The 14008-nt window shown below is 35.1% G+C and overlaps 2 protein-coding genes and 4 non-coding genes across 10 annotated transcripts; 2 read left to right on the top strand and 4 right to left on the bottom strand.

Moving 5' to 3' along the window:
- The first annotated feature begins 3354 nt into the window (after positions 1-3354).
- LOC111454634 (protein BASIC PENTACYSTEINE6-like) lies at positions 3355-11048 on the top strand. 5 transcript variants are annotated; one of them, XM_023096131.1, is made up of 5 exons: positions 7498-7699; positions 8189-8229; positions 8326-8443; positions 9495-9577; positions 9662-11048. In XM_023096131.1, the coding sequence occupies exons 4-5, from the start codon at positions 9509-9511 to the stop codon at positions 10631-10633; spliced, it is 1041 nt and encodes a 346-aa protein (XP_022951899.1). In that variant the 5' UTR covers positions 7498-7699; positions 8189-8229; positions 8326-8443; positions 9495-9508; the 3' UTR covers positions 10634-11048. The 5 variants fall into 5 exon arrangements, with proteins under 5 accessions (XP_022951898.1, XP_022951899.1, XP_022951895.1 ...); XM_023096127.1 differs by having other exon boundaries at positions 9459-9577; XM_023096129.1 differs by having other exon boundaries at positions 9425-9577.
- Positions 4404-6086, top strand: LOC111454610 (aldehyde oxidase GLOX1-like). The gene has a single exon (XM_023096106.1). It carries the CDS (start codon positions 4404-4406, stop codon positions 6048-6050), a length of 1647 nt encoding a protein of 548 aa, XP_022951874.1. The 3' UTR covers positions 6051-6086.
- Positions 11049-11215: 167 nt separating the features above from the next.
- LOC111454758 lies at positions 11216-11297 on the bottom strand. Its single transcript, XR_002712492.1, has one exon. It is a non-coding gene; the product is annotated as a small nucleolar RNA R38 (small nucleolar RNA).
- Positions 11298-11435: 138 nt separating this feature from the next.
- Positions 11436-11528, bottom strand: LOC111454767. Its single transcript, XR_002712499.1, has one exon. It is a non-coding gene; the product is annotated as a small nucleolar RNA snoR20a (small nucleolar RNA).
- Positions 11529-11601: 73 nt separating this feature from the next.
- LOC111454759 lies at positions 11602-11684 on the bottom strand. Its single transcript, XR_002712493.1, has one exon. It is a non-coding gene; the product is annotated as a small nucleolar RNA R38 (small nucleolar RNA).
- Positions 11685-11786: 102 nt separating this feature from the next.
- Positions 11787-11867, bottom strand: LOC111454764. Its single transcript, XR_002712497.1, has one exon. It is a non-coding gene; the product is annotated as a small nucleolar RNA snoR64a (small nucleolar RNA).
- Between the last annotated feature and the right edge of the window lie 2141 nt (positions 11868-14008).

Raw genomic sequence — 14008 nt, 5'->3', positions numbered from 1 at the left:
AATCTACCATAAACCCTAAAACATACGTGCACACTTTTCATCAACGATCAACGAGGATTTCAAGCACCGACTAACGACTACCCACTAGAAACTACCGATCAACAACGAATCTGAACATTGACCAACGACAGTTTCAATGCTATCGAACAACGACTAACGACTAACGACCATCAACGTTCTAAAAAAAGTGTACATGGTATATATACCATATATGACATTAATTATATCGAAAGCATATAATATAATATATTACTTAATTAAACTATATTCAAATTGACACGTGTTGAGACAGTCAGGCGTGACTCTCACGTGACCTAAATGCCATCCGTAAGCCAGTCAGAATTTCAACCAATGGCTATTTTTCTTTTATTAAAAAAAAAACTCTTTTTCAACGCACAATTAATATATATTTATTATCATTAGCTAACCGACGTCGTTTGTCTTTATATCATTTACAGGCATTATTAAATGCCCTCTTTAACCCTCTCCACCTTCAGAAGTAAATGCCCACTTTAACCCACCACCCATCATAATTTTGAAAATATATGTACGTAGTAATTAATAGTAGGTTAAAAAATATTTAAGCATTTACCTCTAATTATTTAGTTTTTTTATTAATATATTTTAAAAATTAAAATATTATATACATACTGAAACGATTAAGTTTAGGGCATGACTCTCATACCATGTTAGACGAACACGACGCTCCATAATAGTATGATATTGTTCACTTTGAACATAAGCTCTCATGGTTTTGTTTTAGACTTCCCAAAAGGCCTCACAACAATGAAGAAAGTATTATTTGATTATAAACTCATGCTCATTCCCTAAATTAGCTAACGTGGGACTTTCATCGTGGTCACCCAACATAGAATTTAACCACAAAGTTTCTATGATTGACCCACTGAAAATGAATGTGTATATTGTTGATATATGTAGTGATTTTCAATTCGTTTAAGTGTTTCTTAGCTATTACGTCCTCATGATCTTTCTCGGATTTGGTCTCGGTTCATTCATGTACCTCTCCTTTATTCGAGTGTTGCAGTCACTAACATCTATTGTACGACCATCGAACCCAGCTCATTACTCGTTCAAGCAAATCTTTGAATCGCTAAAAAGCAATAAATATATATATATATATATATATATATATATTTATCGTCCGTCTCAAATCCTAAAATTAACCACGAACCATGCAAGCTCGGTGATAAGATAAAGAATCAACTACAAGGGGAATAAGATTCGGATTACCTTGTCGATCGAATATCTCAAGCCAAGAACACTTTGTTTGAGATTCGAATCACTCCAGAAGCAAGATCGATCATGTCTAGCTTCAATGATTCTTGTTGATCAAGTAATCTCAAACACTTGTTTGAGATTCGAATCACTCCACAAGCAAGATTGATCATATCGAGCTTGAATGATTCTACATGCAACCTAAACTACATAGAGTTGCAAAGAAACTTAGCCATTGGCTAAAGAAAAGCACAAATGCTTCTTTTGATATATCTTCTAAGTCTTAAAACACAATAACTCTAAATTATAACCCACCCAAAATTTACAACAATCAAACTTTATTCTTCTTCAATGTAGCATGAATTGAAACATCTTTTGATTATTTTGATAACCTTTTCTCCACATCTTCATTGAAGCATATTGTATGATTGATGTCTCTTGGTTCATATCACTCGGGTTTGAATTAGATTCTCCGAACTTTAAAATTAAAGATTCGATCACAACTTAAAATAATTCATCGATGCCAAAAACATAATTTAATAAGTTAAGCTTCAAAATTAACTCAAATAGACCGATTAATAGATGGTCATATATTATCAATTTAGGTACGTAAGAATATTCTAATTTAAAAGTTCCAAAATTAAAGTGCTACGATTGGATGAACTATTAGTGACGTGACAAAATAAATAATGCTATAAAATTATTTTTATTGACGATGTTTAAATACACGTAGAAAGTGGATAATTTAAGACTATACAGATAAATTAATTATTATTGTCATGGGCCCGTTTACTATACAAAACTGTCGCTTTCTTGTAGCCACAATTGGTCCAATTTTCTTGCTCATAATAGTGTAACCAACACTAGAATAAAGAAAATGCAACAGAGATCACATCCGAACGAGAGCGATTCTCAAATTATGATGAATAAAAAATTAAAATTAATATTTATACTAACAATGTGTACCTTTATTTGCTGTGATTAATGCTTTACTTTGAGCAATTTTATGTTAGGTGATCTTCTAGAAATTTGTCTGAGCATATGAGTGAGGACAAATTATGCTGTAACAAGTCATGTTGATTTGTGAGAACAGTGTTCACGCTTAAAAAGCGAGGTGTATGTAAGATCCCACATCAGTTGGAGAGGAGAACGAAACATTTTTTTATAGGGGTGTGGAAAGCTCTCCATAGCAAACGCGTTTTAAAAACTTTGAGGAAAATTTCGAAAGGAAAGCTCAAAGATGACGATATTTGCTTACAGTGAGATTTAGGGTCGTAACAAATGGCATCAAAGCCAGACATCGGGCGATGTGCCAACGAGAAGGATGAGCCCCGAAGGAGGGTAGATTAGGGGATCTCACATCGATTGAAGAAGGAAATGAGTGCCATGAGGACGCTCGCCCCGAAAGGGGTGAATTGTGAGATCCCCACGTCGGTTAGGAAGGAGAACGAAACATTTTTTATAAAGGTGTAGAAGCCTCTCATTTAGCAGACTCGTATTAAATGCTCTAAAGGAAAACTCAAAGAGAATAATATCTACTAGCGGTGGGCTTGAATCGTTATAGTGTAGATAGCATGACCATGCGACGGGTCATCGAGATTTCAAATCATATACATGGATCATAAATTATTTATTTATTTATTTATTATTATTATTTTGGATTTGTTTTGAAAGCTATAAATTCTGTTTGGATCGAATCGGTAACATTTGACTAGTGTTCTATGCCACCGACAACTTCACTCTAATTGTATGCAACAACCAACGAGCTGTCGAATCAGATTCCACTATCAACTTGCTGTCATCTAAGATTAAAGTTTCTGTTTATTATTTTTGTTCAGACACAGATTCGCCAAACTTTTTTTATTTTATTTATAAAATACAAATAAATTTTATAAAAATTATCAATTCATCTTTTTCCCAAAATAATAATAATAATAATTAATAAATAAATAAATAAGATCAATATTTAATTTGACGTCTTTAAAAATGTTTAACTGTGAGAGTCCGAGGTTGGTTGGGGAGGAGAACGAAACACTCTTTATAAGAGTGTGAAAACTTTTCACTATCAGACGCGTTTTAAAGCTTTGAGGGGAAGCTCGAAAGGGAAAGTCCAAAGAGGACAATATCTGCTAACGGTGGATCTAGGCAGTTACAAATGGTATCAAATCTAGACACCAGATTATGCGCCAGCGAGGAGGCTCTTCCCCAAAGAGAGGTAGACACGAGACAGTGTGCCAGTAAAGACGTTGGGCTACAAGGGGGGTAGATTTGGAAGGAGTCCCACATTAATTGGAGAAAGGAAAGAGTGCCGGCGAGGACCCTGGGGCCTCGAAGGGGATGGATTGTGAGAGTCTCACATTGGTTAGAGAGGAGAACGAAACACTTCTTATAAGGGTATGAAAATCTCCCCCTAGCAGACAGGGCCTCGAAGGGGGTGAATTGTGAGAGTTCTACATTGGTTGGAGAGGAGAACGAGGTATGAAAACCTTCCCCTAGCAGACAGGGCCTCGAAGGGGGTGGATTGTGAGAGTCTCACATTGATTGGAGACGAGAACGAAACACTCTGAAACACTCTTTGTAAGGGTATGAAAACCTTCCCCAGACAGGGCCTCAAAGGAAGTGGATTGTAAGAGTCCCACATTGGTTGGAGACTCCTCATAAAGCACAAAAAGGACAATATCGGCTAGCGGTGGATCTGGGCCCACAAGACAAACTTCAAAATTGAATAAATGAAAATGTTGCTAATAAATAAAAAACCAATAATAAAATTTATTTGTATTAATTCATTGTTTGTCACGTCAATGTTATTTTAACATATAAATATAAAACTACATTTCCTTATTTTCCTCGAATTTTAACATACAAAATCCACCAATTAATTAATTACCGAATTAATTTCTCTATAATATCTCCTTCGGAAAGTTTTTTGAAAATTAAATAAATTAAAAAACAACCGGACTTTATTCAATACATTTCTTAAAGAAACAATCTTTGGCGGAATTTGGAGCTGTCATGGAAATGTCCATACTAACCTTGTGCGATGCACTGAGAGAGGCATCATTTTCGTTCTGAACTGGAACCCAAAATCGTAATTTCAAATTACCGCTTGAAATCGTGGCGGGTATTAAGAAACGGAGCAAATTCAAGCCACCTACTTCTCTGCAACAATGCTCCTCCAATTTATTCTCTTCGCTCAATTCACACTCTTCACTCCGCCGTCGCCGCTGCACGCCGACGACGGCGGCGGCCGGTGGGAGCTTCTGCAAAACGACGTCGGAGTTCTGCCAATGCACATGCAGTTACTTCACAGTGACAGAGTCGTTATCTTTGACAGAACCGACTTCGGCACCTCGAATTTACCGTTACCGGAAGGGAAATGCCGAATGGATCCAAACGACGTCGCTTTGAAACTTGATTGTACCGCTCATTCTCTCGAATACGACGTCGCTTCCAACACATTCCGGCCACTCATGGTTCAGACGGATGTTTGGTGCTCCTCTGGCGCCGCCGCGAGCGACGGAACTCTGGTCCAGACGGGTGGATTCAACGACGGAGATCGGAGAGCGAGAGTCTTTAAGCCGTATCCTAATGGCTCCGATTGGGAGGAGATTCCTTTTGCACTAAATGTCCGCCGGTGGTACGCGACGAACCACATTCTGCCCGACGGCCGGCAAATTGTAATCGGCGGACGGCGGCAATTCAGCTACGAATTTTTCCCGAAAATCGGCGGCGCTTCCAGGGCGTATAGCATTCCGTTCTTGGCTGAGACGAACGATCAATTCATCGAAAATAATTTATATCCGTTTGTATTTTTGAATGTCGACGGAAATTTGTTCATTTTCGCAAATAATCGGTCAATTTTGTTTGATTACGCGCGGAATAAGGTGATCAGGAATTTTCCGGCGATCCCCGGCGGCGATCCACGGTGTTACCCAAGCACCGGCTCCGCCGTGCTCCTCCCGTTGAGGAATTTACATGCGGCGGCGATTGAAGCAGAGGTTTTGATTTGTGGCGGCGCTCCGAAGGGAGCTTATAACAGAGCCATGAATCGGATCTTCGTTCGAGCTTTGAATTCGTGCAGCCGAATTAAAATAACGGATTCAAAGCCTCAATGGGTTACAGAAACAATGCCAATGAGGAGGGTAATGGGGGACATGATTTTGCTTCCAAACGGCGACGTTTTAATTATCAATGGTGCCGGGTCAGGAACTGCCGGGTGGGATAACTCTCGCGATCCAATTGTGAGCCCGATCGTGTATCGACCCACTGACCCGATTGGTTCGAGGTTCCGGTTGCTCAACCCGAGTACGATCCCTCGACTTTATCATTCAACAGCAGTGCTGCTTCGCGATGGTCGTGTTTTGGTTGGTGGGAGCAATCCAAATGTATATTATAACTTCACAGGCGTGCCATTTCCAACAGAGTTGAGATTAGAAGCATTTTCGCCGCCATATTTAGATCCGAAATGTGAAAATTTACGACCAAAAATCTTGTCACCATCGTCTCAAACCACTGTAAGATACGGACGACCGTTGACTATTCGGTTCAATGTCAACATCTCTAGTGGTGTGAGATTGGATACAGTGACAGTGACAATGATCGCACCACCATTCAACACACATTCGTTCTCCATGAGTCAACGATTGTTAGTGATCGGCGGCGAGTATGTGACCAAAGTGAGAAATGTCGCTGCGACGTGGGATGTCGACGTTAACATGACCAAGTCGAGTACCATCGCTCCACCGGGGTATTACCTCGTGTTTGTAATTCATCGTGAAATTCCAAGCAAGGGCATTTGGATCCGAATTGTGTAAGGACAAAAAGGAGATACAAGAAAAAGCTTTATGGTATTTAGACATGCATGGCAGAATTTCTAACGTTGTCATAGCTTGATTTAATTAAAGTTATTATTATTTTAATTTTCCTTTTTTATATGACGTAATATATTTTAATAAAATTTCAGATTTTTTTTGTTATAAATAAATATATATACATATAGGGGAAATTTTAAATTTTCATTTTTTATATATGACGTAATATATTTTAATAAAATTTCAGATTTTTTTTGTTATAAATAAATATATATACATATAGGGGAAATTTTAAATTTTCATTTTTTATATATGACGTAATATATTTTAATAAAATTTCAGATTTTTTTTGTTATAAATAAATAAATAAATATATATACATATAGGGGAAATTTTAAATTTTCATTTTTTATATATGACGTAATATATTTTAATAAAATTTCAGATTTTTTTGTTATAAATAAATAAATATATATATATATATATATAGGGGAAATTTTAAATTTTCATTTTTTATATATGACGTAATATATATTAAAAAAAATTGAGCTAGTGGTGAATTTTGTAAAATTTTTATGAAATTTCAGGAATATAATAAATAAATTATATGTTTTTAAATTAATATTTAAACCTTATGTAATTCTGACATAAGAATTTGAGATTTAAATCTTAAATATTTAAAAAGAAAAAAAAAAGAGGAGAATAAATGAAAAGAAAGGTATGGCTTTAAAATGACTTTTTGACATGTAAAACGACGTCGTGTCATAAAGGGTATTAATCAGCATAATGTCACGTTTAAAGGGGGATTTTTTTTTAATTATTATTTTTAGCTTTAATTTAATTGTTGAATTTAAAGGCAACAAATATTTATTAAAAAAAAAAACAACAATGGAAAAATCACATGGCCAAGTACAATAAATATATATATATATATATATATATATATATATATATTAAGTTTCAAATATTTATCTTTAAATAAAATGTATTACTTTACTCTTCGGGTTAGCTTTATTAAGAGTATATGTTGGGTTGAATTTTGTTTAGATCAACTCGACATTTTGGGTTAGTTGGGTTGGTGACCTGAATAACCCGAACAAAGTTCACAACTTAACTCAACCCGACCTTCTATTTTCGGGTTAGCTTGTCAAGTTTAAAAAAATTACAGTTATCCATGGTACATGATATATCAATAATTAAAATATCTTGAAGCTCAAATATCAAAGATTCACAGGTCACAACGCATCACTAACATAGATAACAAACATCAAAGAGATCATATAGATATATCTATTAACCCAATCCAACCCAACGGAATAGTCTGAGTTGGTCCAATTATCGGATCATATGAATACTCATAATATTTATATCTATTAAATTAATTAATTAAAAAAATTAAATTTTTTTGAGACGTATTAAACCCAAATTAGAATCTAAAAATTTAAACCCTAAAAAAAATGTGTATATGACAAAAAGCTAAGGGAAAATGAAGAGAGAGAGAGAGGGAGAGATTCCTTTGTCCCTCTGCTCTGCTTACAACTGTTCTTTCCACAAATTTTCAATCCTTTTCTGATTTCTCCATCTCCTTCTCTTCCCTTGTAATCACTCTCCGAGTTTTCTTCTTCCTTCTTCTTCCTCCTTCCTGCTCACTGGTAAGCTTCGATTTCTCCAGCGCTTTGATTTCTTTTGCTTTTGTAGTTTTCTCAATCACCTGCTATTTTGGTTCTTCACTTCCATTTTTACGCTCTCTACTCCTTTAATTCATCGCTTCTTTGTTGTTCTAGCTTCCTCCTGCTTTTTCTCGCTTCGATTTCTCTGAAATCTGCTTCGATTTAGCGTTGTTTTGATCATTCGATGTCGAGCCGAAGCTTCCTGTATCGATTTCGTGGTTTTTTTTTTCTTTCTAGGGTTTCGGAATTTGTTGTGGATGTGTTTTCTTTTTCTTTTTGAGTTGAAGTTTTTGCTTTAAGTTCAGAACTCGGCGCGGAAAAGTTGAGTCTCGCTTACTTTTCTGGTTGTAGTAAAGAATCGGATCTTTATGGTTTTTGCTTTCTTTTTAATCTTTAGACCTTTTGCTCTATTTTCCAGATGATTTGAACTTGTTGAATCCGATGAACATACTTTTTTTTTTTTGTTTGCAGCTACTTTGACTCGATCGTTTTTTCTGTACGAACTGAATTTGGTACTGGAAATGGAGAGAAGAGAAAAAAATCACCGAAACATTGTTGGTTTTTAGTTGTTTTTGAGTATGTAATTTATGTTGAATTGTATTATCCAGATGATCTGATGGAGCACAAGATGAGGAAGGTGGGTCAGCCATTAGGGCTGGCTGGGGGCCAAAAGTTGTAACGATGATGATCTCCCAAACGAATGCTTGCTTGGTCTTCTAATTCCAGGTGAAGTATCTATCTACCACACTGAACTTTGATTGTTCATGCAGCTCAAATCCATTTCTTTAGAACTGAGTTTCAATGAGGCGTTTTTAGATCTTACCTTTTGTGTTCTCTTGCCAAATCCCTTTATTGGATAAGCTTTTTTGTGACCTATATTTGTTAAGTTGGTCAATGTCTTGTCCTTTCGTGATCATTCTTTGTTTGGTCGAAAGTTTTGGTGCTTTCTTCAAGGAATTAGAGGTCAATGAACCAGCTGGTCTAAATGTATAGGGAGGGATTATAAGGCATCAGTTAGTGCAATGTTTTGTATTGGCCATCACTTTCTTGATCAATTTTCTTAGGATCTATAATGGGTTATTTGGCTTGTAATTCTGTCTGAAATTGTTGTCTGCTTAGATTAAGCCATGTGAGGTTAGAGTTTGGATCTTTATAATACCGAATGATTCTTTTAGAAAGAAGGAACGATTTCCAACGATAAAAACGAAAACATATGTGGACAACCATTAGAATCTTCAACTGGCCTACACTTCATTCTTGATCTTTCTATGTAGGTCTATCTTATCCCGTGCTGCATCCATTTACTTGGACAAGCCCAGACAACTTCAAACAAGTGATCTGTAATACACGTCGGTCTAAAGTGTGCGCTACCCATCCTATTGTTAGTAGCCTTTGCCCATGCGGGTAGTCCTCAATAAAACTGACAGGGAGATCTTACCCCTTTAAGACCTTTGATCCGTTTAATCAAAAAATGGATCATGATAGGCACAATAATCCTAGTTCTTGCACTTACTTGAGTCTGTTTCCCCCACATGGTATTTATATTGAATAATAGAAGAAACAAATGAAGAATCAAGGATGAATCCACTAATGATAGATACATTTTTCTTACAAACAAATGTATCTCTTTTGATATGCAACAAATTGGGAATATTTTACACGGAAAGTGCTTTAGATGGCATTCTTTTCCTTGGTTTTGTGTTGTAGTTAGGTAACATATTGGTGGCTATTTTGCTTGCAGTGGAGCTTTTATTATTACTGTGGTGTTGGTTATTAGTTTTGGAGTCATAAATGGATGATAGCGGGCATCGGGAGAATGGAAGGCACAAAGCAGAGCAGTATAAGTCAGCTCAGGGTCAGGTAATCAAGATGAACAAATCTTTCAAGCTGTAACAATTGGGTAGAGACCAGTTGGATTGAATTTGTTTGAATTTATGTTGGCAGTGGATGATGCAGCATCAGCCATCAATGAAGCAGATAATGGCAATAATGGCCGAGAGAGATGCAGCCATTCAAGAGAGAAACTTGGCCCTCTCTGAGAAGAAGGCTGCAATAGCAGAACGGGACATGGCTTATCTACAGCGAGATGCTGCAATTGCGGAGAGGAACAATGCTCTATTGGAAAGAGACAATGCCATTGCAACTCTTCAGTATCGTGAAAACTCCCTCACAAACAACAATTTATCATGTCCACCAGGATGCCAAATCGCAAGGGGAGTGAAGCATATACACCATCCCCAGCAGCAACAGCAGCAGCAGCAGCATACACATCATCATGTGCCTCACATGAATGAAAGTAACTACAATTCGAGAGAATTGCATGCCAATGATGCTTGCCCTGTATCATCCCAAGTTGCTTCAGAATCGACAAAGGCGCGGCGGAACAAGCGAACGAAAGAGGATAATAAGACAGTTACAGCACCAAACAAGAAGGTTTCTAAAGCTCCAAGGAAGGTCAAAAGAGAAGCTGAAGACTTGAATAAGATAAGGCTGGGCAAGTCACAAGAATGGAAGGATGGGATTGGTATAGTGAGTGGCGGCGATGATCTTAACAAGCATCTGGTCGTGTCGAAGTCGGATTGGAAAGGGCAGGATCTGGGGTTGAACCAGGTAGCCTTTGATGAATCAACCATGCCAGCTCCAATATGCTCCTGCACAGGAGTTATAAGACAATGCTACAAATGGGGAAACGGTGGATGGCAATCTGCTTGTTGTACAACCACTGTGTCAATGTATCCATTACCAGCAGTTCCCAACAAACGCCACGCCAGAGTCGGTGGCCGAAAGATGAGCGGAAGCGCTTTCAACAAGCTGCTCAGCCGCCTTACAGCTGAAGGCCATGACCTATCTGCACCAGTTGATCTTAAGAATCACTGGGCAAAACATGGAACAAATCGTTACATCACCATCAAATAGTCACTTGCAGAATCGTGGACTATCCCAAAGAGTAGGAACATGAAAGGAAATGTCAAACCAAGATTTTCCTTCCATTTGCAGAAAATAATAAAGGGTAGCCTAACATCCAAAAATGGGTTTAGGTAGCTATCTCTATCTTATTCAGCTTAATATGGTTCAGAACCGCTCCAAGATTCAGCAAATTTGTAGGAGATCCAAGTTTCTAAGAGCCATGGCAATGCAATTCCATCCTACTTTTGAAGAAATGAATGGTTGTTTAAGCCCTTCTCTGTAAAGGATTGTGTTTATTATGTTCAGGGTTGTTCTTGGAGCATTAGAATATGGCGGTCATCATTTGGTAGTCTGTCGTCTGTATCATCTTTCAAATTCTATCTGTTGCATATGCATATCCTTCAATGAAGCTCAATCCACTAAGGAATTCGCTTACTGTCATTCTCATTAACTTAACCCATCGGAACATTGGTTCATTCAAGGATCAAAACAGTACTTTCAATTTAATCAAATTAAAAGTAGAATGCAGAACATGATCTCTATGAACACAAAAGATAAGAACGATTCAAACCTAATGGAAATTACAATGTCCAATGTGTCAGATCATGAATCATCAGCATCAAAGCATCAGACAGGGATAACTGATATTTTCATGTTCTCATCACCCACATTACTAAAACATAACGTCAAAAACTTCATTATTCCTTGAAAATCATTCTTTCCGTTTGAAAAATAAAGATTTGATGGAAATTGATAACTCAGATTTGTAGACTAATTAGAACGAAAAGCAGAAAGGTGTAGAAAGGTGTAAGCCTCAGACCGTCCTAGTTCAAAAAATTATCAACATCAATGCAAATATTATAGTTTTGCATCTCAGTCAACCAAAAAAACCTTCATCACTGGTTACACCTAAGAGATGAGAAAAACAATACACCAAACGATCAATTAAAAACCGAAAACGATGATTCCAGAAATCAAACACTGTCAGAGTTGAAAATATCAGCACTGTGAATCAGCCAGGGATAACTGTATATTTGATATTTTCTCATCATCCAGAAGAAGAAAGTCCATTACCAGAAACACGTTCATGGAAAACAGAAAGTTCAAATCGATAAGATCGAGAAGAAAATTAATAAAAACTAGACGAATTTGATTTGAAGAGGCATCAGATCTTCCTATACAAAGAGGTTAATCACAATGCTCCAAGTTCAAAGACCAGAGCATTCTACCATTCGAAAATTCGTCATGTGCACTCTTCCGAATTCGATCTCACAATCATTTGCAGAAATCGCAAAAAAAAACCTGCTCACTCACTCTGTTCAAAGCTAGAAGATCTCACAAACGAAACGAAAGGAAGAAGAACAAATTGAGAAACAAAGCAGTCGAAAGAAAATCGAAGCACCATGAGAGCAAAAATAGAGACGGCGCTGAAATTAGGGCTAGGGCTTTTCAATTGAGAAGAAGGAAACCTGATTGCAGGCTTTATAACCATTCAAGCCGGTAATTTTGCTGAGAAAAAATTGGACGGCTGTAATTTGCGGATGGAAATCCCGCCGCACGTTGGTTCTAGGTTTTGAATGTTGAGCCGGTTGTGAGGGAAGTTGTGTCACGGACGAATGATGTTGTAACACGTATTCGATTAAGTCACGTGCATAACTGCCGAGTTTCGTTTTTTAACTTTGGGCCCGCGGGTTTGGGCTAATGGGCCGATTTAAAGTTCTCTAATTTGGGCCCAAGTGTGTAAATTCATTCAATTCATATTTTAATTCATAGAATTACAAGATAAACCATTTTTAAAAAAGTAAATCAAGTAAAAGACCAATCTACCCTCAAAGTTTAAGGATATATACAAATAATAAAAATAATATATGACCTCAAAATTAGGGACATAAATTTAAATTTTAATTATTTTCGTTAAAAGTATATTTATTAAAAAAAAACTTGTACGTTTCCATTAGTAGTTAATGTAAATAAAAAAAATAAATTAAAAAAAAAAAAGAAACAAAATTTATAGAAGTTATTAAATATCATCTCCAAAAAAATAAATTTAAATTAAAATTTGCAAATAAGATAAAGAATATAAATCTAAAAAATCAATAATTAACATTTTCTAAAAAAACAATGATTATTACGTGTGCTCTATAAATTTAAAAGGGTGTGGGCTTTGGGCTTCAGGCCCAATATGGCCCACCAATATCATGATAGGGAAATAAAAAAAAATTAAGAAATGGCTAAAAAATGGGTGTAATAATAAATACCAATATATATATATATATATATATATATATATATTATAAAAGGAAAATCTCGACTATCTCTACCTATATCTAAACTATTTTCTACTTCCAGATTTATATTTAATTAATTTTACAAATTTAATCGTAAATTAAAATTTTAGAATTATATTGGATATTAAAATTTAATTTTATACTCAATAAATAATAAATTTTAAATTATTAAATACTTATTAAACACAAATTAAAATAAAATATTTTAAAAAATTATAAATATAATCTCTAAATAATATTTTTAAAAAATCATAAATTTATTAGAGACAAAATTAAATTTAAAATTAAATTTTATATATGATAAATCAGTTATATTTTATAATTTTTAATTTATTAAATACTAAAAAAATAGGGAGGGAGGGAATAAAAGGTCCCCAAGTTTATCCTGAAAAAAAGGTGAGTGGTCACGATGTGGGAGCAGTTGCTAAATCATGTCCCTCTGAAAACTACTTTTCTTTTATTTATTTATTTATTTATTTATTATCATTTTATTTTATTTTTTTCCTTAAAAAAAATGGCTTTTATTTTTATTTTTATTTTTTTCATTTTTCCATGTGAGGTTCGCTCCATCAGTCTCTCCGTGAAAGGTGACCCGACATTAGAGTGTCTTATGCTTCTTGCATCTAACGTGCTCTTCTTCATTGATTCCCAATATTTCTACTTTCGTCTCGAGAGGGATACTTCCCGAATAACTTTTTGTTATAAATAGATAAAATTCCAATATTTTTACTCTCGTCTATAGGGATGTATCCCTAGTAACTTTTTGTTATAAATAGATAAAATTTTAGTTAATTGAGGTTCAAATGATTTGAAATTGGTTCAAAAATATTATAATTTAAATATTTTTTTTACACTAAAATAATTAAAAAAATTAATATATATATATATATATATATTAATTCGAGTGTTTCTCGAACAATAACTTTTAAATTAATATTTTTGTAAATTTTTGTAAAGTGAGTTTTATTTTTTTAGTGAAACAAATAATGATATTAAATATAGAATAAATTATTAAAAATATCCATAAATTTTATAATTTATCTGAAAAAGGAATAATATCTTAAAAAAATAAATTAAATATTCTCCTGCTAATAAT

The sequence above is a fragment of the Cucurbita moschata genome, unplaced genomic scaffold (genome assembly GCF_002738365.1).
Source record: "Cucurbita moschata cultivar Rifu unplaced genomic scaffold, Cmos_1.0 Cmo_Scf00016, whole genome shotgun sequence".
NCBI classification, from domain to species: domain Eukaryota; kingdom Viridiplantae; phylum Streptophyta; class Magnoliopsida; order Cucurbitales; family Cucurbitaceae; genus Cucurbita; species Cucurbita moschata.
This window is presented reverse-complemented; position numbering and strand designations above follow the sequence as displayed.

What these genes read in the sequence shown, in the direction of transcription:
- LOC111454610 (XM_023096106.1), top strand. Translation starts at nt 4,404, where the DNA reads ATGCTCCTCCAATTTATTCTCTTCGCTCAATTCACACTCTTCACTCCG.
- LOC111454634 (XM_023096130.1), top strand. Translation starts at nt 9,509, where the DNA reads ATGGATGATAGCGGGCATCGGGAGAATGGAAGGCACAAAGCAGAGCAG. An exon ending in ATAAGTCAGCTCAGGGTCAG is followed by an intron (nt 9,578 to 9,661) that starts GTAATCAAGATG and finishes TTATGTTGGCAG; the next exon opens with TGGATGATGCAGCATCAGCC.